Genomic DNA, 26,086 nt, shown 5'->3' with positions numbered 1-26,086 from the left:
CTTTTCCTAATTCTCCTAACCCGCTACATTAATCATCCTAACTTGCTGCGTAAGTTCTAACCTGCTACGAAAAATCAAATCTGACTTTAATATGACAAAAGCAGAATCCTTCTAGCCCTGACCCAATTGCTTCAGAATAACCATCAAAAAGATCAGGGCCCCTTTATTGACAAAGCATCTCAAAGGAGAAGTACCGATGTAGGATCAAGATGACTGATTAAACATGTAAAACTGATCCTAGATCAGTAATCCTATACGATACACTTTGAATATGGGCAAAGATTTTTTTTAAAGTTAAACAATATTCCTGTCTAACGGAAATACAACAAAATCAATAGTTTATTTTTTCATTAAAATGTGAAGGTTACAGAAAGTCAAACAACGCATGCATATGACAACAAATCTGAGGGAGCAAATAAAAATCGGTCCGCTAAAATTTTAAAATGTATGCATATGACCGACGCCCAAATGACTTAAGAAATATTGGCAAGGAAATTTCAGTTTCTGAACAGGTATGTCTAGTACAGCATAAAAACAAAGCATTTTTGCATTCAGATTCATAAGTTAACATGAGTATAGTGTCATGCTAAATTCAAAATTAACAAATGTCAATTGAAGACTTATCAGAGTACAATCATGATCACAGACCCATTGGTTTGAGGAATAATGCCAAAACAGCCATCTTTAACTATTACTTGGCTGCTGGCTGAGTTTGTTAATACAGATAATACTAACCCTTGACACATTAAGCTAATGCCAAGCCATTATATGGACATTAAACCTGTACCAGACATGGATCCAGAAATTAGTGGTTTATTTTAAAAAAGGGGCTCTGGAAGAAAGTCTGACCAAGACAGCAGGTTCGAGTTAGCCATTTCTGCATCAAAGCTGATGTGATACAATTAAATAAAAAATAAAAAATTTCTCCCACAGAGTCAACTGGTAGTATACAGCATTGTCTTGGCTGTAGAATATCGAGTCAAATATATGAAGAACATAGCGGAGACAGGACATTCTTCTCAGTAACCAGGTTTCCATCCAACCATTCCATGCAGATGAATGACCAGATGCATAAAAAGTTATGACAGGCCTTAAGGAAACAGCAAATGTGTCAGTAAAACGTCCCAATGTCGACAACAAAATAAGCTAGGCAAGGTGAGATATTTTGTCAGTGAGATTTTATGATAATTGCGATTGAAATGCTTTTAATGCGCAAATATTTGTATAAAAACCATCACAGTAAACTTGGGAGTTACGTGATGTAGCCTACTACCAAGGAAATAAAACCATCTTTAGAGTTGAATGCTATGGAAACGCATGTTGTTTTTTCTTCGATACAGGAAACCACTACATCGTCACGCACAGCCTTTTAACCGCAGCAAGTCAGTTTGATGGAAACACGTCTGGTGGGAAAATTGCCCAAAAAAATTCTATGCTGACTTCAGAATATTCACTTGAAATCTCACCTATTGGATGGAAACCTAGCTAATGGAACACTGACACCTTGTGGTGTAGTGTGTAACGTTCAGACAAACTTTGCCAATAACTGCAATACCAAAAGTGGTCATCCATAAGTACACGAATGGAGGACCATTTAGAAAAGCTGCGTGCTTCTTTCAAATTGGAAAGCTTTATTCTTTCGAGTTTCACATAAACATTAACTACATTCCGAAGTATGCAACAACCTGGCTGTCTAACTAGTATCTGAGCGAGAGAAAAACACGAATAAAATTACCTTCTATAAAAGAGGCCGTTAAAATGTTATATTTATCGAAAATCAAATGTAAAAACAAAAAAAAGTCACAGCACCTCGAGGTACAGATTCATTCTGCAAGCTGCCTCTCCTGCACAGAGCTGTCCAAAGTAATACTCTACAAAAGAAACTACTGGGACTAGAAAACATTATTTGGTTCAGAAAAAATGCAAGTAGTGATGGTTCATTTTAAGATTACACATAAAAAATAATGTAGGGGAAAAAAACAGTTTTACAATCTTGAGATATGAGGAATTTCAAACTAAAAAGAGCAGAATAGAAATTCACACGGTTCTTATAATACACTAAAAAGATACAAAATAGTTGTGTGGTAGTTCGGTTGGCAGCTGAGACTGGTTGAGAGGGGGGTGTGAAGGGGTGGGGGTGTACTGGTAAGATTACATTATGGAGCAACCCCTCTTGGCGGCACGTGGGTCTCCCTGGAAAGCCACAAAACAATCACATTTCAGTCCATCTACACAATATCAACAAAAAATAGTTTGAAAAAAGTTGGATGCCAATACCACAGTATATTCTCTGTCAGTCTAAAACTACTCTATCAAACATTGTGATTTTTGCAAGACAGTGTTGCGTGGGCTTTTTCTCGCAGTTATATTCTTTCAGTCCATAATTACTCAATTCTAATCCAAATAAATATTTAATTGCTGAAAATAGCTATGGTTATCCATAAAGTCCATTTACCTGCTGGTGGAAGAGATCTTCCTCAATGACCTCCACTCCCTCGTCATCCTCATCATCATCATCCTCCATGGCTGTCTTGTACGAGGTGCTCCTCCTGGCCACCTCCTGGAAACAGGAAGAAACCAAGGTTGTGTTCATTAGGCACTGAACGGAAGAAAATTGACTGAAACGAGGGACTACAGGAACTTGTCCAGCAAGAAATATTCGATTCCGTAAATTAAAAATTTTAAAAAATATACAGTGTGCCCTATGGAACACCGCCCTACGTAAAGTAGGTGCGTTACGACGCAAAACATCTGATCCAGGGGACTAAGGAAAGCTGATTAGAATACTGCTCTGACGGCAGCAGTAAAAGATGGAACAGGGCGTCACCTGCTGGTAAAAAAAAAACGATTACAGCAGACTAGGGGTTGTTTATAGACAGGGCCAAAGACAGAAATATCATATGGGGCCCACTTTAAATAGACAACTTAACAATAACTCAGGCCTCCATAAGTCCTTTATAAGACTTGTATAAATGCTACTTAAGGTGGATTAAAGGTTCTGTACCTCTCCCTGAGGGTTGAGCAGCAGCACCTGGACATCCTCCCCTGTGCCCCAGGACGCCTGGCTCTTCCACACCAAGTCTGTGGGGGGGTTGGAGGCCACACCCGCATTGGACACCCACACCTGGGACAGAGAGAAAACAGGTTACAAGGTTATGGGAATGTGATGTAAAGTAACTAAACAGGCTACAATTCTAAAATGGATATTCTCCATAGAAAGTGCTCTTTAGTCCAGGGCTAGGTTTAATCCATGTCCAGGAAATCTGCCCATACAACCATTATCAAATATCTGCTTGATGTTCCTCCTCACCATAGATAAATCTAACTCTGCTCTACAGTGTTATACCACAGTGAAGCAACATAATTAATAACTGCTTTCCTGTGTATTAACTAGCAGAAAATGCAGTCTTACCGTGACTTTCTGGCCTGCCTTCAGGACATATTTGGGAGTAAACTTGTAGGTGGCAGAGACTTCTCCGATGGTCCTGGTCAGCTCATAGCCCACCATGGCTTGGTTCTGGGGAAGAGGACACAAGTAAACAGGAGTTCACTATAATAACTATATGTACCCTTTTTTACGGTACCACTGACATGAATCTCTTTTTCAAGGGAGCCCTGGCCACGAGTTTGATTAACTCTGGGTGTATAGTTTAAGTGATAATACCACAGGCTGTGGTTTAAGCTGTAGTATTCACAGTCAGGGTTGGGGGAATTGCAGTGGAACAAAATTAATAATACAGATTGTATGGGACAAAATTAAATGTTTTAGAAAAAGATATTTCGAAATAAAATTGAAGATGTATACTGGTTCTCTTCATTTTAAGGTTGTGACATTAGATTTGGGGAGGGAGGAGGGATCACCAGAAATGTGGTCACCGCAGCGAGTGGGAGTTGCTAGGCTCAAATGCAGTTGCGCACCTTGTCATGTCTGCACCACACATGCTCAACACTATGGCTGTGTTCCAGACAGCATTACAGACAATCTGCAAAGCAGTCATGCACCATCTCACACCTGGATAAGCGTTTCAAATGTCAGCGACAGCATTGATAGGATGCTGCAATCGGACGCACAAATGGTTTATAGACGATCTGGAACACAGCTTTCATTATTAAATAACAATTTGTTCTTAACTGACTCGCCCAGTTAAAAGGTTACATTACCGGTGAAGTTCTGCTGTCAAACAAAAGCAACATGTGTCTGAGCGCACACTAATGTTTGAGAACAAATGCAAACACATTCAAATGTATGTAAGAACATTAGATAGCACAGTGCGCGTGTGTGCGTCCCACCCTCACCTCATTGGCGGTGTTGTGCAGGCGGATGAACTTCCCGTCAGTGTCGAGCTCATCAATGCACACTGGGCCGGTGGTCGAGGCGGAGTGGGCGATGGAGACGGAGCTGCTGGCCTCCTGCTCTTCCACATCCACACGCTTTCTCTTTCCCCGGGCGGTACGCACGCTGCGAGAGCTGGACTGGGCACGGGAGACGGTGACACGGGACGACGGGCTGGGGGACAGCTTCAGTCTAGTGAAGGGAGAGAGAGAGAGATTCATCAAATTTACACCATTATATTCTCGGTAACAGCTAGACGACAAGCTAGGAAGTTAACATTTCTCCTGCATGAAGAATCTACATCGATGTGTACATGTCTGGCCAGTTGGAACACTACCTACACAACTTTTAAACTCAACACCACATCAGCCTGGGACCTGACCCAGAACAGGAGAGACTCAACCTTACATCAGCCTGGGACCTGACCCAGAACAGGAGAGAGGAGCCAAACGTTGAAGCGCTCCACTCCAAAGAGAAGATGACACTGATTGTATCTGAATTATATGTTGGTCTCCCCCCTACCCCTCTATGTGTGCTCACCCTAAAGTCAATTTTTACATCCGCATTCATGCAGAACTTTGTGTGTGCATAAGTGTGACTGTTGCATGAGTCACTCTCCTCCCTCCAGTAGTTTCCTGTAGGCGTTGATCTCTGTATGTGTCTCGCTTCACCCTCACCTCTCCTCCTCTCCCTCCAGTAGCTTCCTGTAGGCATTGATCTCCATGTCCAAGGCCAATTTGACATCCAGCAGCTGCTCGTACTCGTCCAGCTGTAGCTGCATCTTGGCCCGGATCTCCGCGATCTCACGCTCCTTCTCCCCCAGCATCCTGCGGCTGGTGTCCCTCTCCTGGGCCAGGGCCGACTCCAGCTCGTGGATCCGGTCCTGCCATCCACGGGTCTAGAGGAGAGATATTTTACAGGTTAGGGTTGTGTTCAGTAGGACACATGCAAGTTAGACACATTATGTGTTCAGGTAGTACCTCATTTCACCTCAACATTGTTATTCCTGTATTATTCCTGTGTAACATTACTCCTTTATCCTCCATATCATCTCTCACCCCTTTATGCATTCTGGATAGTTTAAGTATCAGGCTCTAGTCTAAATGTGTAATCCAAACCATCAACCTCTTTAAAAAGTAACTGGATAGCATCGTAACCATTGTCAGTAGATAGTAATAATGGTACAACTATCATCTCAAATCATGTAAAAAAAAAAAAAACCTTTCCATTACATTTGATTGATGAGGTCTCACCTCTTTCTGCATGCTGGCCATCTGGGCGGCTAGGCTCTCCACACGCAGGCACGACTCCCGGAGCTCCTCACGAGCCATGCTGGCCGACGAGCTGTTCATCTCCGACGACAGGCGCACGTTCTCCAGCTGCCCCCGGGGTACACAGGAGGACAGAGCAGAGTTAAAATGCGTTGTGGGTACAAACAATGTTAATTTTACACATACGGAAGGATGGATAGTGCAACGCCTCACAAAGAGGAAGTGAACGTCACAGAGAGGGCTTCCTGACCAGCCAGAGAGGAAGTGCAACACCAGAAATGGGTCTTTTTAGATTTGCTGTGTAACGCTACGCTTGATGACGTGACTTTATTGGTATCCAACAACTAGTAAGTTTGACAGATTTACATGCAATGTTCCCAATAGGTCACCCCAGCATGGCGAGACCCACTGGAATGAGGTTTACTTTATGGTCAATTCCACAGCAAGTCAGGAACAGAATCTCCTAAAAGCCTTGGTATATGACCAAACAATAAATGGGACCTCCAGTCTGCATCAAGGATCTTGGATGTTGTGTTTCTGCCTCGCACCTTGGCCACAAGTTAACAGGTAGGTGTGTGTTTTCTGTCTCACCTTGGCCACGTAAGTGTTCTCCATCTCGTCCTTGTAAAGTTTGACCTGCTCGTCGTGCTGCCCCCTCATCTCAGTCAGGGCCTGGGCCAGTTTGAACTCGTACTCCACAGCCCGGCCAGAGTCCACCTCCACCAGACTGGTCTCGTGTCTCCTCCGTGTCTCCTTGATCTCCTACAACACAGACAGGGGGGGGGGGGGGGGGGGGGGGGGTTTAGGGGTCATTGTAGCGACGTGTCTGCCCTGCTGTGGGTTCCTCCATTCCTCAGAAGTTAAGGAAAGACCCTTTTTAAAGGAAGTAGTACCTATTCAGTATGGGAATTGGGACGGAAGAGCCCATACACTAAAAACAGTCTCAAACGAAGACATAAGACTTTAAAGAGCTAGTGTAGCCTGAACGCTACCTAACAAACTCACCTTCATGAAAAGGAGAACACAACACTTTTTACATCTCAGCATCTCAGAGGAAGCAACCAGGAACAATCCAAAGGGAACCGGAGTGGCACAGCGCTCTAAGGCACCATCAGTGCTAGAGGCGTCACTACAGACCCGAGTTCGATCCCGGGCTGTATCACAACCGGCCGTGATCGGGAGTCCCATAGGGCGGCGCACAATTGGCCCAGCGTCGTCCGGGTTAGGGGAGGGTTTAGCCGGGGGGGTAGGCCATCATTGTAAGAAAGAATTTGTTCTTAACTGACTTGCCTAGTTAAATAAAATAAAGGAGCAGCCCAAGGAATGCCATGGAATGCCACAAACACAGCCATGTTCAGGATCTCCAGGTCTTCACTTCTCTAACTATTCACGACCATTATGTTTGTAAAGTTTTTTTGATTAGTGTTAAAATGTTGATTCTATAAAGAGCTTGTGTTCATCTTGATATTCTGGGGGAAAACGCCAATCAATTCATACCTTCAGAGTAATAATGTATTACCATTATTCTAATTTTAGTCTTAAAGTTATTGTAAATAACTCAATTCAAGCCTTCTTTTAAGACCAACTTTCTCCAAGAAAGGACTGGTGCTCTGTTAATACTGTCATAGTATAAACTGGGTGGTTCGAACTCTGAAAGCAGTGGTATATCAGACCATATACCACTTGTATGACAATACATGTATTTTTACTGCTCTAATTACATTGGTAACCAGTTTATAAATCAAACCTTTGGGGTTTGTGGTACATTTGTGGTATACTTATTGCTTAAGTAAACCCTACAACTTGGTGCCTCCTCAAAAGTTCAGTCAGTGTTGGACAAAGACAAAAACAAAAGATGGTTCACGGCAGAGCCATGTATTTAGAGAGTAGGGACATTGAGGTTTCTGCATTATGATGCAGTTAAATGACACTACAACATTCTATGGCAGCCATGTTAGCTCCCCATTAACATTACATAGGGAATATAAAAATACAAAAAGATATGTCACAATGTATATAATTAGAACCATATTCTAAAAGTTAGCCCAACTCTAAATACATGGCTCTGGTTCAAGGTAGTGGGAAAGGTGTATGACCATATGGCACTGAAGGGTGTGCTTAGCAATATAACGCTACAGGCATGTTGAGACTGACCACATGTGTGGGGTGGCTTGTTTTACCATAACATTGTGCCGTACTCAACATCGCATACTCAATTGTTGCGTCCAGAGGACACAGAGCCAAGTCTGATCAGAGTAATTGTTTGACATTGGACAAGTAAAACAAATCACATTTGGACAACTCAAATATATATATTTTTACTTGTCTAGGACAAGTGTTGTCAAGCCCTGTATACTATACTTCTATACCTGGTTCACATAAGAAACACTACCGTTCAAAAGTTTGGGGGTCACTTGTTTTCCATGAATACAGATGAAATTAGTTACAAAATGAATAGGAAATAGTCAAGATGTTGACAAGGTTATAAATAATGAATCCTCCATTTGCAGCAATTACAGCCTTGCAGACCTTTGGCATTCTAGTTTTCAATTTGTTGAGGTAATCTGAAGAGATTTCACCTCCCACAAATTGGATTGGTTTGATGGGCACTTCTTACGTACCATACGGTCAAGCTGCTCCCACAACAGCTCAGTAAGGTTGAGATCCAGTGACTGTGCTGGCCACTCCGATATAGACAGTATACCAGCTGACTGCTTCTTCCCTAAATAGTTCTTGCATAGTTTGAAGCTGTGCTTTGGGTCATTGTCCTGTTGTAGCAGGAAATTGGCACCTATTAAGTGCCGTTCACAGGGTATGGCATGGAGTTGCAAAATGGAGTGATAGCCTTCCTTCTTCAAGATCCCTTTTACCCTGTACAAATCTCCCACTTTACCACCACCAAAGCACCCCCAGACCATCACATTGCCTCCACCATGTTTGACAGATGGCGTCAAGCACTCCTCCAGCATCTTTTCTGCATCTCACGAATGTTCATTGTGATCCGAACACCTAAAACTTCATCTGTCCATAGACACTTAATGTTGTAAATGACTATTATAGCTGGAAACGGCTGTTTTTTTATGGAATATCTACATAGGCGTACAGAGACTCAATATCAGCAACCATCACTCCTGTATTCCAATGGTACGTTGTGTTAGCTAATCCAAGTTTATAATTTTAAAAGGCAAATTCCAATCGTGCTCTATCCAGCGTCAGTTCTTTTGCCCATCTTAATCTTGTATTTTGATTGGCCAGTCAGATATGGCTTTTTCTTTGCAATTCTGCCTAGAAGGCCAGCACTCCGGAGTCGCCTCTTCACTGTTGACGTTGAGACTGGTGTTTTGCGGGTACTATTTAATGAAGCTGCCAGTTGAGGACTTGTGAGGCGTCTGTTTCTCAAACAGACCTCCCACTTTCTAATCTGGTTAGAGCCAGTTTGCGCTGTTCTGTGAAGGGAGTAGTACACAGCGTTGTACCAGATCTTCAGTTTCTTGGCAATTTCTCGCATGGAATAGCCTTCATTTCTCAGAACAAAAATTGACTGACGAGTTACGGAAGAAAGTTCTTTGTTTCTGGCCATTTTGAGCCTGTAATCGAACCCACAATTGCTTATGTTCCAGATACTCAACTAGTCTAAAGGCCAGTTTTATTGTTTCTTTAATCAGAACAACAGTTTTCAGCTGTGCTAACATAATTGCAAAAGGGTTTCCTAATGATCAATTAGCCTTTTAAAATGATAAACTTGGATTAGCTAACACAACGTGCCATTGGAACACAGGAGTGATGGTTGCTGATAATGAGTCTGTACGCCTATGTAGATATTCCATTAAAAATCTGCCATTTCCAGCTATAATAGTCAGCTATAATAGTCATTTACAACATTAAGTGTCTATGCTGTTTTTCTGATTAATTTCATGTTATTTTAAAAATGGACAATAAAAATAATTTATGTGACACCAAACTTTTGAACGGTAGTGTATGTCACCTTTCCCCTTAGTTACCCTGGTTAAGCAGTCTTTATAGTGAAAACTGTCCACGTCATCAACCTGCTGTTGTGTATACTGTGAGATTTGCATTTGCTGCACCAAACATTCCCACTAAAAGACAGCTGTGCTATAACTAAATGGTGTACATAAAAACAGGCACACGAATGTGAACATGTATATAGCTATAACTGATGGAGGTGTTGGACAATTCTCTGACCTCCTCGAACATGTTCTTGCGGAACTCCAGCTCCTCAGACAGGCTCTGGTAACGGTTCTCCAGGTCGATGCGAAGCAGAGTCTCCTCTCCCAGCTGCTTCTTGGCAGAGATCAAGCCAGCATCCAACTGTAGGAGAAGAACAAGAGGGTTAATACGTGAACGAGTTCTAATCTTCTGGATGTTTTGAAGTTGTTGTGGACTATGAAAAGACAATGGAGTTAAATTGTCAATATAAAAGACTATCAATAAGGTGCGATGTTCAAAATGTTGCAGATGGCAAAGAAGATCTCCAATTCCGCAAAGTTGAAATCCGATATACTGAATAAGGCTTAGGAAAGAACAAGACTGGGTACATGTGTGTGCAACAGCTATAAAAGGATGGGCTCATGGCTGGAATAAAACTTGGTTTCTATATGTTTGATGTGTTTGACTCCGTTCCATAATTCCATTCCAGCCATTACACTGAGCCCATCCTCCTATAGCCTCTTTTAACAATGTAATTAAGATGGAGTTATATTGCCCCCTTCTGGTTAGTGATGCAAAATCTCCATCCAAATGTCTATCTAAATGTGCTCAGCAGCTGTGAGATCTGTTTCAAATCATCTTCCAGGTGCTTTTATTACAACAAGTGCTGTTTATATATACACACACACATATATGTGTGTATGTATACACACACACGATAGTTGGCTTCGTCAACAGTAAGTTTCACTCAAGCAGCAATTGAACTATTCAATGTCATCATTTTGAAAACAAATTGTATAAAGATGATTGAATTTAAGCATGGCAATTTCAGTGCAGCTAGTCATCAATAGGCTGGCCAACAGCTGCCATGACAAATCACAATCTTGATGATAGGAAAGTTAGACAACGTAAACAGTAACTTATCTTTGCCTGAGCCCTACTGCCATCACTGAGGAAAGCCTGTAACAAATTACAAGTATCGTTATCATTTGATTGTTTACCTCCTGGACAGTTCCCTGCAGGTCAGCCAGGCTGGCTTCCAGGGCCCTCTTCTCTGACAGTGTGGTGGCCAACACCGCTTCCTTTGAGTTCATCTGGGTCTCCATGTCCCTGAGTCGGGACTGGGCACCAGCCGCATCAAACTCCTTCTTGGCAAAGCTGCAGGCAGAAGTGGAGGAACAGCAGCATTGAGTACGGCCCAGCCATGGCGGTAGTGTGTGTATTAAAACGCCAAGAGGGGATTTCAATGACTGAAGTCCCCATTGTTTTGTATAGTCATAAAGCGCCTTTGAGTAAACACACGTGAAACACATCAGCAACGACAGGCAACGTTGCATACCATAGCATTGCCTTGTAGAGGTGGTTAGTTAGGATGGCGAGAGTCGTGATATCATCAGATCACCATTTCTCTTGGTATTCAAATACCAAGAGACGAGGCCTGTTGTCTTCAATTGAAATAGCATAAACAGTAGGGTTGCAAAAGTCCATTGGATCTAAGGATTGCTTACTGGTAAACCATAAAGTCACAGTAAATTGGACATTTGGGTGAACTAACCATTTAAACTAGCCTGGTTAAAGCCGACAATGGTAATAATGATAGTGTTTACCCAGGCTACATATAAACAAACAGTCAAACGTAAACAGCATCTCATAACGTATTGCATAAACTATCCTGTGATTTCACTGAAAGGAAATCTGCTACTTCTCATGCCATAATTCAAGCGCAACGGACGAACCATATTTGGTTTGAGATTAATATCAAACTCCACATTCAATCTGTGAGTTCCTGTGCACACAACTGACTGCTCTGAGTAGCAGAAGGGGAAACAGGATGAGGTTATTCTACTGGCTATTTGTTGAGGCTCATATCTAGACCGCTCTGTATGAAGGCTCCAGATGAGACGAACATAGCAGTCCTTCTCTGGGGCGTGCCCTCCATATACAATACTGCGGAGTTCACGCTGTGTACTGACTGGGGTTGAAAGGCAGGAACCCAGTTACCGAGATTTACTGCCCAAAACCACTCCCTTTTCCTGGGATAAATAACAGAAACAGGTAAATTATTTATATGAACAGCATGGCGTGAAATGGAACTATTAAATGATACGTGATGTCAAAATCTGGCTTCTCCACGGCCTGATGAATCATCAATGCTCAGTGTTTGACTGACTTGTTGGAAAGGTGACATCCCTTGACGGTGACACTTTGAAAGTCACTGAGATTGCATGGCTGTGCGTTCAATTTTACACACCTGACAGCAACGAGTGTGGCTGAAATAGCCAAATCCACACATTTGAAGGTTTGTCCACATAGTTTATGTAGTGTACTTTAATAATGCTTTTGAAAGACAGTTCCGGATTTTGGCGGGAAATACCGGGTTACCCGAGTGGGGCTCCCGAGTGGGGCAGCGGTCTAAGGAACTGCATCGCAGTGCTAGAGCCGTCACTACAGACGGCTCTGTGATACAACCTGGTTCGAATCCAGGTTGTATCACAACTGGCCATGATTGGGAGTCCCATAGGGCGGCGCACAATTGGCCAAGCGTCATCCGGGTTTGTAAATAAGAATTTGTTCTTAACTGACTTGCCTAGTTAAATAAAGGCCAAATACTCTCAGGACGGAATATGTGTAAAATAACAGGAAAATATTTTACCGTACTGACTAGGATCATAGGATGATTCAAACATGCAGTAAATATGTGTCTAGAGGTCAATGTAATGGTGCTTCTGGAACAGTAGAGAGTTCAAGGGAAAAGGGGCGTGGAGTTATTTCACCAGTAGCCACTGAAGATTTTACAAACATCACATGACATAGGTGTAAAGCTTTGCGGATGCCAGGTGTGTTTGAAATTAAGATTTTTTTTTATTAAAAAAAAAAAAAAAAAAAAAAAAGGGAGGCAAGGTGTGTATCCATCAGTGGGAGGGAAGCATTCCTGCCGAGCGGGGGTGTTTCGTGTCTGGATTCAACCAGTGTGGCCTCTTGCCTGACTGGCAAACCATGACATCCGTGTTACACATGGACATTTCTGGTTAAATTAAGTATCCGTTTCATCTTGTTCATCCATTCATGCCTGTCTGCATGGTATGTTCTGAGAACAGTAGAACCTTAATGGTTAAGTTAGAAATGCATGTGTAGGTGGTAAACATACCCTTTTTTCCCTTCAAATTAAACTAGCTGCGCAACTGTAGCACAACTACAAATAGGGAGTACTTTCATCAAATCTAAAATATTCTTCAACCTCACTGACTTCGCTTTGTTGAAGTAGGGGTTTTTCAAAAAGTATCAAGCAAAAGATTGGCTATTAGGTGACCCGTTTTTGGGGGTAGACTAGTGCCAATTATATTCTCCCACTCGACTTGGGGGCATGAGGTATGCGTAGGTAGAGCACACTGTGTGGAATACAGGGGGAATGTCTGGTATTTCACACAGCTGAATGCAGGGGGGAAATGTCTTATCCGACAAAGGGCTGTGAGAAAAACAGTCAGGGGGGTGCTGATCCTGTGTGTGGCTTTCATGTTACAGAAGAATTCTCTAGGTAGATGAAATGCATTACAGAAGAACAAAGCTGCTTCTTTCAGACAAAGACCAACATTAAAATGTTACTACGTAGTGACAGGTTTACTTTATTCTATAGTTAATGAGTGCTTTCTTCATTGTTTTTCCCAGTACCTGCCCTAGGGCGTGATTTGCTTTCTTGCTATACAAAAATACACAACAATTTCAAAGATTTTACTGAATTACAGTTCCTAGCCACCGTGCTTCTAAATCTGCATTGATTGCTGTTTGGGGTTTTAGGCTGGGTATCTGTATAGCTCTTTGTGACATCGGCTGATGTAACAAGAGCTTTGTAAATACATTTGATTGAATTTGAATAAGGAAACCAGTCCCTTGAAATAATTTCATTATGCCCTACTCTATGGATATGCATCTGTTGGTCACAGATACCTTCAACAAAAGTAGGTGCGTGGATCAGAAAACCAGTCAGTATCTGGTGTGACCATTTGCCTCATGCAGCACAACATCTTTGCATAGAGTTGATCAGGCTGCTGATTGTGGCCTGTGGAATGTTGTCCCACTCCTATTCAATGGTTGTGCGAATTTTCTGTGTATTGGCGGGACCTGGAACACGCTGTCGTACACATTGATACAGAGCATCCCAAACATGCTCAAGGGGTGGCATGTCTAGTGAATATGCAGGCCATGGAAGAACTGGGTCCTTTTCAGCTTCCAAGAATTGTGTACAGATCCTTGCAACATGGGGCCGAGCATTACGCTGAAACATGAGGTGATGGCGGTGAATGAATAGCACGACAATGGGCCTCAGGATCTCGTCACGGTATCCCTGTGCATCCAAATTGCCATCGATAAAATGCAATTGTGTTTGTGGTCCACAGTTTCTGCTTGTCCATACCATAACCCCACCGCCACCATGGGGCACTCTGTTTACAACGTTGACATGAGCAAACCGCTCGACTACACAATGCCATCTGCCGGTACAGTTGAAACCGCGCTTTCATCCACGACGAGCACGATTCTCCAGCGTGCCAGTGGCCATCAAAGGTCAGCATTTTCCCACTGAAGTCAGTTACAACGCTGAACTGCAGTCAGGTCAAGACGAGCTTCCCTGAGACGGTTTGACAGTTTGTGAAGAAATTCTCTGGTTGTGCAAACCCAGTTTTGTCAGCTGTCCGGGTGGCTGGTCTCAGACGATCCCGCAGTTGAAGAAGCCGGATGTGGAGGTCCTGGGCAGGTGTGGTTACACGTGGTCTGCAGTTATGAAGCAGGTTGTACGCTCTGACTTCATCATTAGCATAACAAAGCTTAAGGGCTGACTTCTCATAAGTTTGTGTAGTGCACAAATTAAGGAAGGATCCAGCTATGGTGGTAATTTGTGTCATGTCTGACTAGTACAGTACGGCTTTCCATGTGGTAGCTAAAAGCAACAAGCCCAGACGAGCTATATAAACGTTGTGTCGGCATCCAGCAGTGATCAGCTTGGTGGTTGCATAGTAATGGCATCACCAGACTGAATTCTAAATCGAGTTGGCACCAGTCGTTTCCCTCGACCCAGCTCGAATTTGGCCCTAATTTTAAGTGCCAGTGGAAACAGGGATTTATTGTCCTCAGCACAAGGTGCACCTGTGTAATGATCATGCTGTTTAATCAGTGTTAATATGCCACACCTGTCAGGTGGCTGGATTATCTTGGCAAAAGGATAAACGCTCACATACAGGGATTTAAACAAATTTGTACACACAATTTGAGAGAAGCTTTTTCTGCATATGGAACATTTTTAGGATCTTTTACTTCAGCTCATGAAATCAACACTTTACATGTTGTGTTGATATTTTTGTTCAGTATAGAGTATTCCACTGACATAACCCAACACGTTGAAAAGTACACGAGAGGTGGCCAAGCACTACTGTTTTAAATGTAAGTAAAGCAGCTGCTAGCTTGGTTGGCAGAGCTGGACAAAAGGCCACTTTCTGTAGGAAATGGGCTGAACAACTGGTTCAATGAGGGGGACCAAACACAGACATCTTGCAGCTGCCATGTCACTCTTGAAAGGCCATTTTATATCCAAGACGTCTGCCACCACAGCACACAATCTCCAACCCACCCATGCCATCCACTGAAACTACCCAGAGTACTGGAGAGAAGCAACACTTCAGACAGACCCTGTTTCAGAACTGGTCAAATATGACTCGTCTCAGAGGACTTCCATGCATGCATTGACTGGGCTGAACAGAGATGTCTCCATTAACATTCCAAACTACGACATGAGTACAGTACCCCCAAAAATATTGCAGTTTTGAAACTGCAGTAAAAGCACAGTAACTGCAGTCAACTGGTATTTTGGACACAGTAATTACAGAATAACTGCAGTGTGCTACAGTCAAACTGCAGTTATACTGCAAAATTAATCTGTAAAAAAAAATGTTTTAATATATTTTAGACGCAGTACTTGCTGCATACTGCAATCTTTTTAAGGGTAGTCGAAAAGTTTAGCAAAACACTTGAGCAAGGGTAACTTTCAACTAGTCTAGCTTGATTTTCCCAAGATGTGGGCCATTTGTTAAAAGTTAGTCAACTTAACTTAAAATGAGTGGTAGGTCGAGTCCACGCTCAGGTTTTTTGGGGGGAATTCGTTTAAAAAATACATCAAACCCAAAACTATGCTTCATTAGATCTAAAGGGTACTGGGCTGACATGCTGCAGCAGGATTACTGGCAAATAATGGGCATCTGTTGTTCAATGTAATCTTCCAACAGGTGTAGAGTCTGCTTGATGCTTCAGTCAATCAAAATGGCTTCCAACAACACTTCCTAGTTCAATTAAAGATTTCACATGTTTGTCGCCATACTTTGCCAAGAGGGAGAAACAAAATGATTAGCGTAGGCTGTAGAAAAATGTGGTACATTTCCAAGTTGTGTGAGAAAGGAGGAGTTCTGGAATGTCCCTTTGCGAATCACAAGTAGAAATGCATTTCTTAAATTGCTACGTCCCAAAGTCTTGAGGGCAAATATGCATAGCTGTGCAAAGCCACTAGGCAGATGTTCTGAGGAACCAGTAAACCATGTGTTTGCACACACTTCAGTGCAACCGCCTGCTACTTCATCTAAAGCAATAACTATTTAAAATCTTCATAGTGGAACGAGTAATGTTCAAAAGTAAGTCTAGACTACAAAATGACAACATATGGCCACCATCATTTTTAAATGGAGCACAGATGTTCAAGCACTAAAGAAACCAAAAGCTTATTTTTGACCTTTTATGCTAAACGACAGTTCACCTCTTTAGTCTTATTAGTCCTAAACTATCAGCCCTTTCAAACCAAAGCCGGGTCTCTTCCATCCACAACATGCAGGTTTTCAAAAACATGTGGCATGTTGATAAGTGTTTGTTTTCCGCACTGTGCTAAAGCTTAACCAATTACAGCGACACACCGTCAGCCAACCTCTGATTAAAATGGCATGGGACAATAAACCTATTCCAAACGGAAGCAGACAGGAGGGCTGGGTGACATTAAGGTGTAAACTTAGCTCAACCTTCCACCATTTTGGATTCTGAGCCATTTCTTGCACCCCACCATCAGCAGACTCATCCCTTAACCTTTTCTCAATAGGGGGTGCTGTTTTCACTTTGTAAAAATTTGTTCCGAAATTAAACTGCCTCGTACTCAATTCTTGCTCGTACAATATGCATATTATTATTACTACTGGATAGAAAACACTCTCTAGTTTCTAAAACCGTTTGAATTATATCTGTGAGTAAAACAGAACTCAAGTTGGAGCAAACTTCCTGTCAGGAAGTGAGAAATCTGAAATCAGGCAATCTGTTCCAGGGCCAGTTTATTAATTTGCATGTATTCTATTGGTCGACATGCACTGCATACGCCTTCCCCTAGATGTCAGCAAGCAGTGAGAAATGGAATGGAGTTGCTAGGCAGATCTGAGGCCATATAAATGGTCTTGGAACGTGGGGTGCACTCTTTTCAACGTTCGCCATGACGCGAGACAGACCTCAGCGTTATAGTGAGTTGGGCACGTCTGGGCCACATAGGAATTAGCAGCAAACATTAGCTAAGTTGAAGATGGCAATCTACAACCGAGCAACGATGATTCTGGACAAAGGACAACTTGCCCAAGATTCTGATGGAAGCTCATCAAAAAGAAAGAACTATTTATTAAGTTAATTCGTTGTTCTGTTGAAAAATGTTGACCTACTATTCCGCCATTAATTTCGGTGCGGTCTCGCTTTAACGCACGCTGTATGTCGTAGTAACGTTAATTTTAAAAATCTAACACAGCGGTTGCATTAAGAACTAATGTATCTTTCATTTGCTGTCCAACCTGTATTTTTTAGTCAAGTTTATGATTAGTTATTGGTTAGATTAGGTGCCTCTCCCAAGATTCCTCCCGACATTTTCTTTGCAGCTTGGCTACTATTCTCATTGTATAACCACGATTTGTGCCGCTAAATATGCACATTTTCGAACAAACTCTATATGTATTGTGTAATATGATGTTATAGGACTGTCATCTGAAGAAGTTTGAGAAGGTTAGTGAAAAAATTAATATCTTTTGCTGGTTTATTCGTTATCGCTATTGTTGGCTTGAATCAATGCTGTTGTGTGGTTGGCTATTGTAGTAAGCTAATATAATGCTATATTGTGTTTTCGCTGTAAAACACTTAAAAAATCTGAAATATTGGCTGGATTCGCAAGATCTTTGTCTTTCATTTGCTGTACACTGTATTTTTCATAAATGTTTTATGATGAGTATTTAGGTAATTCACATTGCTCTCTGTAGTTATTCTAGTTGCTTTGGTGAGAGTTGTGATGGTGGCTGCAATGTAAAACTATGATTTATACCTGAAGTATGCACATTTTTCGAACAAAACATATGCTATACAATAAATATGTTATCAGACTGTCATCTGATGAAGTTGTTTCTTGGTTAGTGACTATTTATATCTTTATTTGGTCGAATTTGTGATAGCTACCTACGCAGTAAAAAAATGGTGGAGAAAAAAAAGTTGTGTCTTTTGCTATCGTGGTTAGCTAATAGAAATACATAGTGTCTTCCCTGTAAAACATTTCAAAAATCAGAAATGATGGCTGGATTCACAAGATGTGTATCTTTCATCTGGTGTCTTGGACTTGTGATTTCATGATATTTAGATGCTAGTATTTACTTGTGGCGCTATGCTAGGCTATGCTAGTCAGTTTTTTTACTGATGAGGGTGCTCCCGGATCCGGGATTGTGACCAAGTAGAAGTTAATTGATGGCTTTATACACAGTTTGACCCTTTATATGGATAGGTGTGCTTGACCAGATCCATAAGAGAACGTTTGTTTTTATGCCATTACTCCAGCTCATGTGGTGGAGTGCTACGCAAACAATTCCAGGTCCAGGTACATCGAAGGCTGGTTCTGCCTTGAATTAGCAGTCTGCTCAACACTTGTCCTACCATCAAAAATAAACACAGCAACAACAAAAGAGTCCTCTCACTGTCAACTGCGTTTATTTTCAAACTTAACATGTGTAAATATTTGTATGAACATAACAAGATTCAACTACTGAGACAAACTGAACAAGTTCCACAGACATGTGACTAACAGAAATTGAATAAATGGGTCCAGAACAAAGGGGGGGTCAAAATCAAAAAAGTAACAGTCAGTATCTGGTGTGGCCACCAGTTGCATTAAGTACTGCAGTGCATCTCCTCCTCATGGACTGCACCAGATTTGCCAGTTCTTGCTGTGAGATGTTACCCCACTCTTCCACCAACGCACCTGCAGATCCCAGACATTTCTGGGGGGAATGGATGGCCCTAGCCCTCACCCTCCGATCCAACAGATCCCAGACGAGCTCAATGGGATTGAGATCCGGGCTCTTCACTGGCCATGGCAGAACACTGACATTCCTGACTTGTAGGAAATCATGCACAGAACGAGCAGTATGGCTGGTGGCATTGTCATGCTGGAGGGTCATGTCAGGATGAGCCTGCAGTAAGGGTACCACATAAGGGAGGAGGATGTCTTCCCTGTAATGCACAGCATTGAGATTGCCTGCAATGACAAGCTCAGTCCGATGATGCTGTGACACACCACCCCAGACCATGACAGACCCTCCGCCTCCAAATCGACCCCGCTCCAGAGTACAGGCCTCGGTGTAACGCTCATTCCTTTGACGATAAATGCAAATCCGACCATCACCCCAAGTGAGACAAAACCTCGACTTGTCAGTGAAGAGCACTTTTTGCCAGTCCTGTCTGGTCCAGCGACGGTGGGATTGTGCCCATAGGCGACGTTGTTGCCGGTGATGACCTGCCTTACAACAGGCCTACAAGCTCTCAGTCCAGCCTCTCTCAGCCTATTGTGGACAGTCTGAGCACTGATGGAGGGATTGTGCGTTCCTGGTGTAACTCGGGCAGTTGTTGCCATCCTGTACCTGTCCCGCAGGTGTGATCTTCAGATGTACCGATCCTGTGCAGCTGTTGTTACACATGGTCTGCCACCGCGAGGACTATCAGCTGTCCGTTCTGTCTCCCTGTAGCTGTCTTAGGCGTCTCACAGTATGGACATTGCAATTTATTGCCCTGGCCACATCTGCAGTTCTCATGCCTCCTTGCAGCATGCCTAAGGCACGTTCACGCAGATGAGCAGGGACCCTGGGAATCTTTCTTTTGGTGTTTTTCAGCGTCAGTGGAAAGGCCTCTTTAGTGTCCTAAGTTTTCATAACTGACCTTAATTGCCTACCATCTATGAGCTGTTAGTGTCTTAATGACCGTTTCACAGGTGCATGTTCATTAATTGTTTATGGTTCATTGAACAAGCATGGGAAACGGTGTTTAATCCCTTTAAAATGAAGATCTGTCAAGTAATTTGGATTTTTACAAATTAACTTTGAAAGACAGGGTCCTAAATACGGGACGTTTCTTTTTTTGCTGAGTTTAAATGCATGTGTGGTGCAGGTACAATATTAGTATTAAGTTCTAAACTGCAACATGGTCCATAAAATGAAACTAGATACCCTTGAATATTGTTCATATTTTTCAAATGGAACACGTGCAATATGCATCCTTAGAGAACTACATTACCACGTGTACTGTAAATGCATTTTGTCAACAGTAGACTGCTGTTCAGGAAGTACCATGTGTTAACACTCTCCAATAGATATCTATATGGAATAGTAGTGTGTGTGAACTTATCCCTTTATTGCTGTTCAAATGACCTCTTATAGGCTAACAAAACCTGCCACGTTACTGGATAATCACATGGTCAGGAGTAGTACACAGAGCTTAATTACTTCTGAATATTCAAATAACCCATCTGGTCAGCCTTCCAAACTGACCCCAGCCTAGTGCTGGCCAGAAAAACAAGCATTTTTTTTTATCTGGCAATAGAGTATGCAAATGACCAAATAATTGGATAAAGCATCAAATTTGTATAGTAGATGAAAGAGGCAAGACTTGTCAGGAATTGGTTTGCGGACTATAGACCCCTTTCCAGTTCACGACACACTGACGTCACGCAGATATGCGCGCAAACTCTCGGTGGCAGTAAGATAATCGTCGCCATCTGTGCCCATTCAACATAGCCTAGATCTATATTTTTATAACTTCAAAAAAATACCTTTTGGGGATTCTAATACGCTTACGATGACTTGATTCTCGCTTCAGTCACTAAGATTATATTTGGTTGTGATCTTTGCAAAATAACTATTTTGGATGCAGCAGTTGTTAGCTAGAATGCTAACGCTCATTTATATAGGCTGTAGCAAAAGTTAGACAAAGAGCTATTTTACTGGTTGAGGTTTAAGTATATTTTTAAGTATAATAATTTGCGATGACAAACATTAAGTAGTACAGCATTAAAATTCAAAAGTAGTGTGAAATGCACTCAAACAACATGTAAAGACAGGCTATTTTTGCTGATGTTTTAAGTAGAGGTCGACCGATTATGATTTTTCAACGCCGATACCAATTATTGGAGGGCCAAAAAAAAGCCGATACCGATTAAATCGGCCAATTTTTATTTATTTATAAGTAATAATGACAATTACAACAATACTGAATGAACACTTATTTTAACTTAATATAATACATCAATAAAAATCTATTTAGCCTCAATTAAATAATGAAACATGTTCAATTTGGTTTAAATAATGCGAAAACAAAGTGTTGGAGAAGTAAAAGTGCAATATGTGCCATGTAAAAAAGCTAACGTTTAAGTTCCTTGCTCAGAACATGAGAAAGCTGGTGGTTCCTTTTAACATGAAACGTCAATATTCCAAGGTAAGAGGTTTTAGGTTGTAGTTAATATAGTATTTATAGGACTATTTCGCTCTATACCATTTGTATTTCATATACCTTTGACTATTGGATGTTCTTATAGGCACTTAAGTATTGCCAGTGTAACAGTATAGCTTCCGTCCCTCTTCTCGCCCCTACCTGGACTCGAACCAGGCACACATCAACAACAGCCACCCTCGAAGCATCGTTACCCATCGCTCCACAAAATACGCAGCCCTTGCAGAGCAAGGGGAACAACTACTCCAAGTCTCAGAGCGAGTGACGTTTGAAACGCTATTAGCGCGCACCCGCTAACCATTTCACATCGGTTACACCAGCCTAATCTCGGGAGTTGATAGGCTTGAAGTCATAAACAGCTCAATGTTTGAAGCACAGCGAAGAGCTGCTGGCAAAACGCACGAAAGTGCTGTTTGAATGAATGCTTACGAGCATGCTGCTGCCTATCACCGCTCAGTCAGACTGCTCTATCAAATCATAGACCTAATTATAACATAACACACAGAAATATGAGCCTTTGGTCATTAATATGGTCAAATCCAGAAACTATCAAAAACAAAACGTTTATTCTTTCAGTGAAATACGGAACCGTTCCGTATTTCATCTAATGGATGGCATCCCCAAGTCTAAATATTGCTGTTACATTGTACAACATTCAATGTTATGTCATAATTACGTAAAATTCTGTCAAATTAGTTCGCAACGAGCCAGGCGGCCCAAACTGTTGCATATACCCTGACTCTGCGTGCAATGAACGCAAGAGAAGTGACACAATTTCACCTGGTTAATATTGCCTGCTAACCTGGATTTCTTTTAGCTAAATATGCAGGTTTAAAAATATATACCTCTGTGTATTAATTTTAAGAAGGGCATTGATGTTTATGGTTAGGTAGTCGTGCAACGATTGTGCTTTGTTCGCAAATGCGCTTTTGTTAAATCATCCCCCGTTTGGCGAAGTTGGCTGTCTTGGTTAGGAAGAAATAGTCTTCACATAGTTCGCAACGAGCCAGGCGGCCCAAACTGCCGCATATACCCTGACTTTGTTGCAAGAGAAGTGACACAATTTCCCTAGTTAAAAGAAATTCATGTTAGCAGGCAATATTAACTAAATATGCAGGTTTAAAAATATATACTTGTGTATTGATTTTAAGAAAGGCATTGATGTTTATGGTTAGGTACACGGAGCAACGACAGTCCTTTTTCGCGAATGCGCACTGCATCGACTATATGCAACGCAGGACAAGCTAGATAAACTAGTAATATCATCAACCATGTGTAGTTAACTAGTGATTATGATTGATTGATTTTTATAAGATAAAGTTTAATGCTAGCTAACAACTTACCGTGGCTTCTTACTGCTCCTCGTGGAGTGCAATGAGAGGCAGGTGGTTAGAGCGTTGGACTAGTTAACTGTATGGTTGCAAGATTGAATCCCCGAGCTGACTAGGTAAAAATGTGTCTTTCTGCCCCTGAACAAGACAGTTAACCCACCGTTCCTAGGCCGTCATTGAAAATAAGAATGTGTTCTTAACTGACTTGCCTAGTTAAATAAAAGTGTAAAAAAACAAAAACATTGGCCAAATCGGTGTCCACAAATACCAATTTCCGATTGTTATGAAAACGTCCCTAATTAAAATCGGCCATTCCGATTAATCAGTCGACCTCTAGTTAAGAACTCCTCGATCTGCCACCCTCATGCGACAATGTTTGCAAACACAGAAAGGGGTCTACTGTGAACTCGGAGATGGGCGAAATCAGCATTTTCCCTATACTTTCAATTGATATGAATGTACTGGTTGTTTCTATTCTTAGACAAACTCAAGGATTGTAAGTGTTTGGATATTATCCAAATGAGTCAAACCCTCTAATATACTAACTGTAACCAGCTGGTAGAAATTTGTCGTACTGATTTTAAAGTCACATGTACATGCTACTTTGTTAGCCCTTAACACCAAAACAAGTTTGTGACAATCAAGCGTAAACAGTCATTCAGACTTGTCAAGTGACTTCTACCTGCCTCTCGTACCATTGACTTACAGCATTTACATGCAGCCAGAGGGTGGGGATAAGGATAGTGGACAGTTCATGTGGTATTTCATGTGGTACTGTAGTAAATTCCTACAACATTCATCATAATCATTGGCTCATTTCATTCCCCTCTTCCTTCGATGACTATGAATAATTGTTGTGGGAATGACTACTTCTGAATCCTCTCCCAGACTCAAATAGCTCTGGGCCATCTACACATCGGGAGTAACCACAAAATTCCCTGCATTTTTTACAGCTTACAACTTTATAGGCAGGAAGTTAGTAGAGAGAAAAGTAGAAAGTGAAGTGACCAAGCCCAAAAGCATTTACAGCACCAAGGGCTCATATGTCAAGTGAGATAAGGGCTTGTAAGTAAGCATTTCATTGTAAGGTCTACACCTGTTGTAGTCAGCGCATGTGACAAAATTTGATTTGAAAAGTCATGATTTTGGAGTTACAGTCCACTTTAGTAGGCTACTATAGAAACTCTGTTGTATAAGAGTTTATATTGTATAGTGTTACTTTTTGATAGAAAACAAATTACAAACAATAAGTTTGTATACACTCGAGTTGTATTTTGACTGGGCAGTGGTCGCTTGGAACAGCACAGATTTCAAGATTGAGACAATGACGCTATGAGATCCATTCAACCGTTAGGATGGGGGAGGGGCGCTCCTACCTTAATTCCTATCAAAAAGGTGTGGCACTTGGAAAAGTCAGAGTAACACCCATGCTTGCACTTAAACGGAAAACTGACGCAATAGAAAAACAAAAACGAATAAAAGTTGTACTGTTTGTATACATTAGTGTTCTACTAAAACCAGTTATAAAAGGGAACAAACCAACTGTGTATTTTCAATGTATGTTACTTGTTCACATTCTCTTGGGTAGACCATTCGTGAACAGTAAAGAAATTGGATACATTTGAAACAACTTTACCGAGGTTATCGTCTGATGTTGCAACCACTTGGCTCCAATGTTGCAATTCACTGTTTTAAGTGTTCAAATGTGCAACACTTCGGCGACAAATCGGCGACTTTTCACATAGGCCTAATTTCAACAAATGTTCTCGTAAATAAAACAAGTTACTTACTTCTGCAATAACTGCTCATGGTCGGATTTGATCTTTCCCAATTCAATCTGCAACCTCGCGCGTTCTTTGGCGGTGTCATCGAGAGATCTTCTAGCGTCAGCGAGCTCGGTTTCATACAGTGATTTCAAACCAGTAAGCTCCCGGGTTCTTACATCTTCCTTCTCAGAAATCTGCAGGTGAAGAACGCTGTTTTCGGACTCTAGACTCCGGACTTTGTCGATATAAATGGCTAGACGGTCGTTCAAATTGCAGAGGTCTTCTTTCTCCTGCAACCTGGATATCCTCGTGGGGCTCAATGGAGTGCTACCGGCGGCCGAGCGTGTGCTTATTCTTTGGCCGGCCGGAGTTGAAGTTGCGGTTGCCATTATGAAGCAAAAATGCTGAATCAAATAGAGAAATATACATTCAATTAAATACGGTTTAAAATCGACAAAATATATATTTTAAACGGTGGGAAAAGTATGACCACGGCAGACTAAATTTGGCAAAGCTGTAGGACATGAAATACAGGTCGCCTATTCGCTAACCTAAGCAACAAAAAAAAGGTTACAAAATACATCAATTTACAACAGAAGGAAGTAAACCAAAAGTAGCTCACATACGGCAATATAAACAGGCAGGCGGTGGAATGGGGTTACAAATATAAGAAAGCCGCAAAGCTCATGCAAGTATCTTACTTTGTCTCAACGGAAAGAAAGCAGGCTTGACGAATATGGCCGCTCATGAATATGTAAAACTAACGTGACCTCAACCAACCAATGGTAACATGCAACGCAATATGTCCTTTCAACTTTAGCATTCGAGACAAAATTCAAAATAGATGGAATGCGTTTTCATGCTGCGCATCGTGTACTCCCTAGGCGGACGGTTGCCTCCCACAATGTATCCAATGTTGCGCCAAAATAACCACTAAAACAACCACACGTGGTCAGTATGAGAAACCTCTGTATTTTATGCAACATATATATATATATATTTATGTGTGTGTCGTATAAAATACAGAGGTTTCTTATATATATATATATGGCCTAATATTTCATTTTTATGGATTTACTCTGCGTTTAATTAGATATCCATATTATTAAATATTTAATTTGTAGTCCATTGTGACACTTTTAGTGTAGGCTACATAACACACACAAAATGAATGTTTTGATAATGATCATCTAAGCTACAACCTCTTGCCTCATATGAAAGATTTGAAATATTGAATTAACAGAGTTGGTAAGCTCAGTGTAGTGTTGTAAACTGTGAAGGCATTGTAGGCCTGTGTAAAAGTATATAAGCCCCCCATCACACCTGTCACTAGGCTACCACAAGAGCTCCTGCCAGATGGTCAACTTCACAGCACTGACAGACAACAACAAGCAGTGGAGG

At 41.6% G+C, this 26,086-nt stretch overlaps 1 protein-coding gene across 3 annotated transcripts; it reads right to left on the bottom strand.

Annotated features, from left to right (window-relative positions):
- Positions 1 to 321: 321 nt before the first annotated feature.
- Positions 322 to 25,491, bottom strand: lmnb1 (lamin B1). Of its 3 annotated transcripts, none has more exons than XM_038970449.1 (12): positions 25,387 to 25,491; positions 24,710 to 25,089; positions 10,773 to 10,929; positions 9,808 to 9,933; positions 6,196 to 6,366; positions 5,587 to 5,712; positions 5,011 to 5,231; positions 4,297 to 4,525; positions 3,413 to 3,517; positions 3,005 to 3,124; positions 2,456 to 2,560; positions 322 to 2,193 (listed from the first exon to the last, which is right to left on the bottom strand). In XM_038970449.1, exons 2-12 carry the CDS (start codon positions 25,072 to 25,074, stop codon positions 2,152 to 2,154), a joined length of 1,767 nt encoding a protein of 588 aa, XP_038826377.1. In that variant the 5' UTR covers positions 25,075 to 25,089; positions 25,387 to 25,491; the 3' UTR covers positions 322 to 2,151. The 3 variants fall into 3 exon arrangements, with proteins under 3 accessions (XP_038826377.1, XP_038826376.1, XP_038826375.1); XM_038970448.1 differs by having other exon boundaries at positions 25,308 to 25,410; XM_038970447.1 differs by having other exon boundaries at positions 25,312 to 25,388.
- Between the last annotated feature and the right edge of the window lie 595 nt (positions 25,492 to 26,086).

Source organism: Salvelinus namaycush, chromosome 31 (genome assembly GCF_016432855.1).
Source record: "Salvelinus namaycush isolate Seneca chromosome 31, SaNama_1.0, whole genome shotgun sequence".
Taxonomy (NCBI): domain Eukaryota; kingdom Metazoa; phylum Chordata; class Actinopteri; order Salmoniformes; family Salmonidae; genus Salvelinus; species Salvelinus namaycush.
The sequence above is the reverse complement of the archived record's forward strand: the minus strand, read 5'-3'. Positions and strand labels throughout refer to the sequence as shown.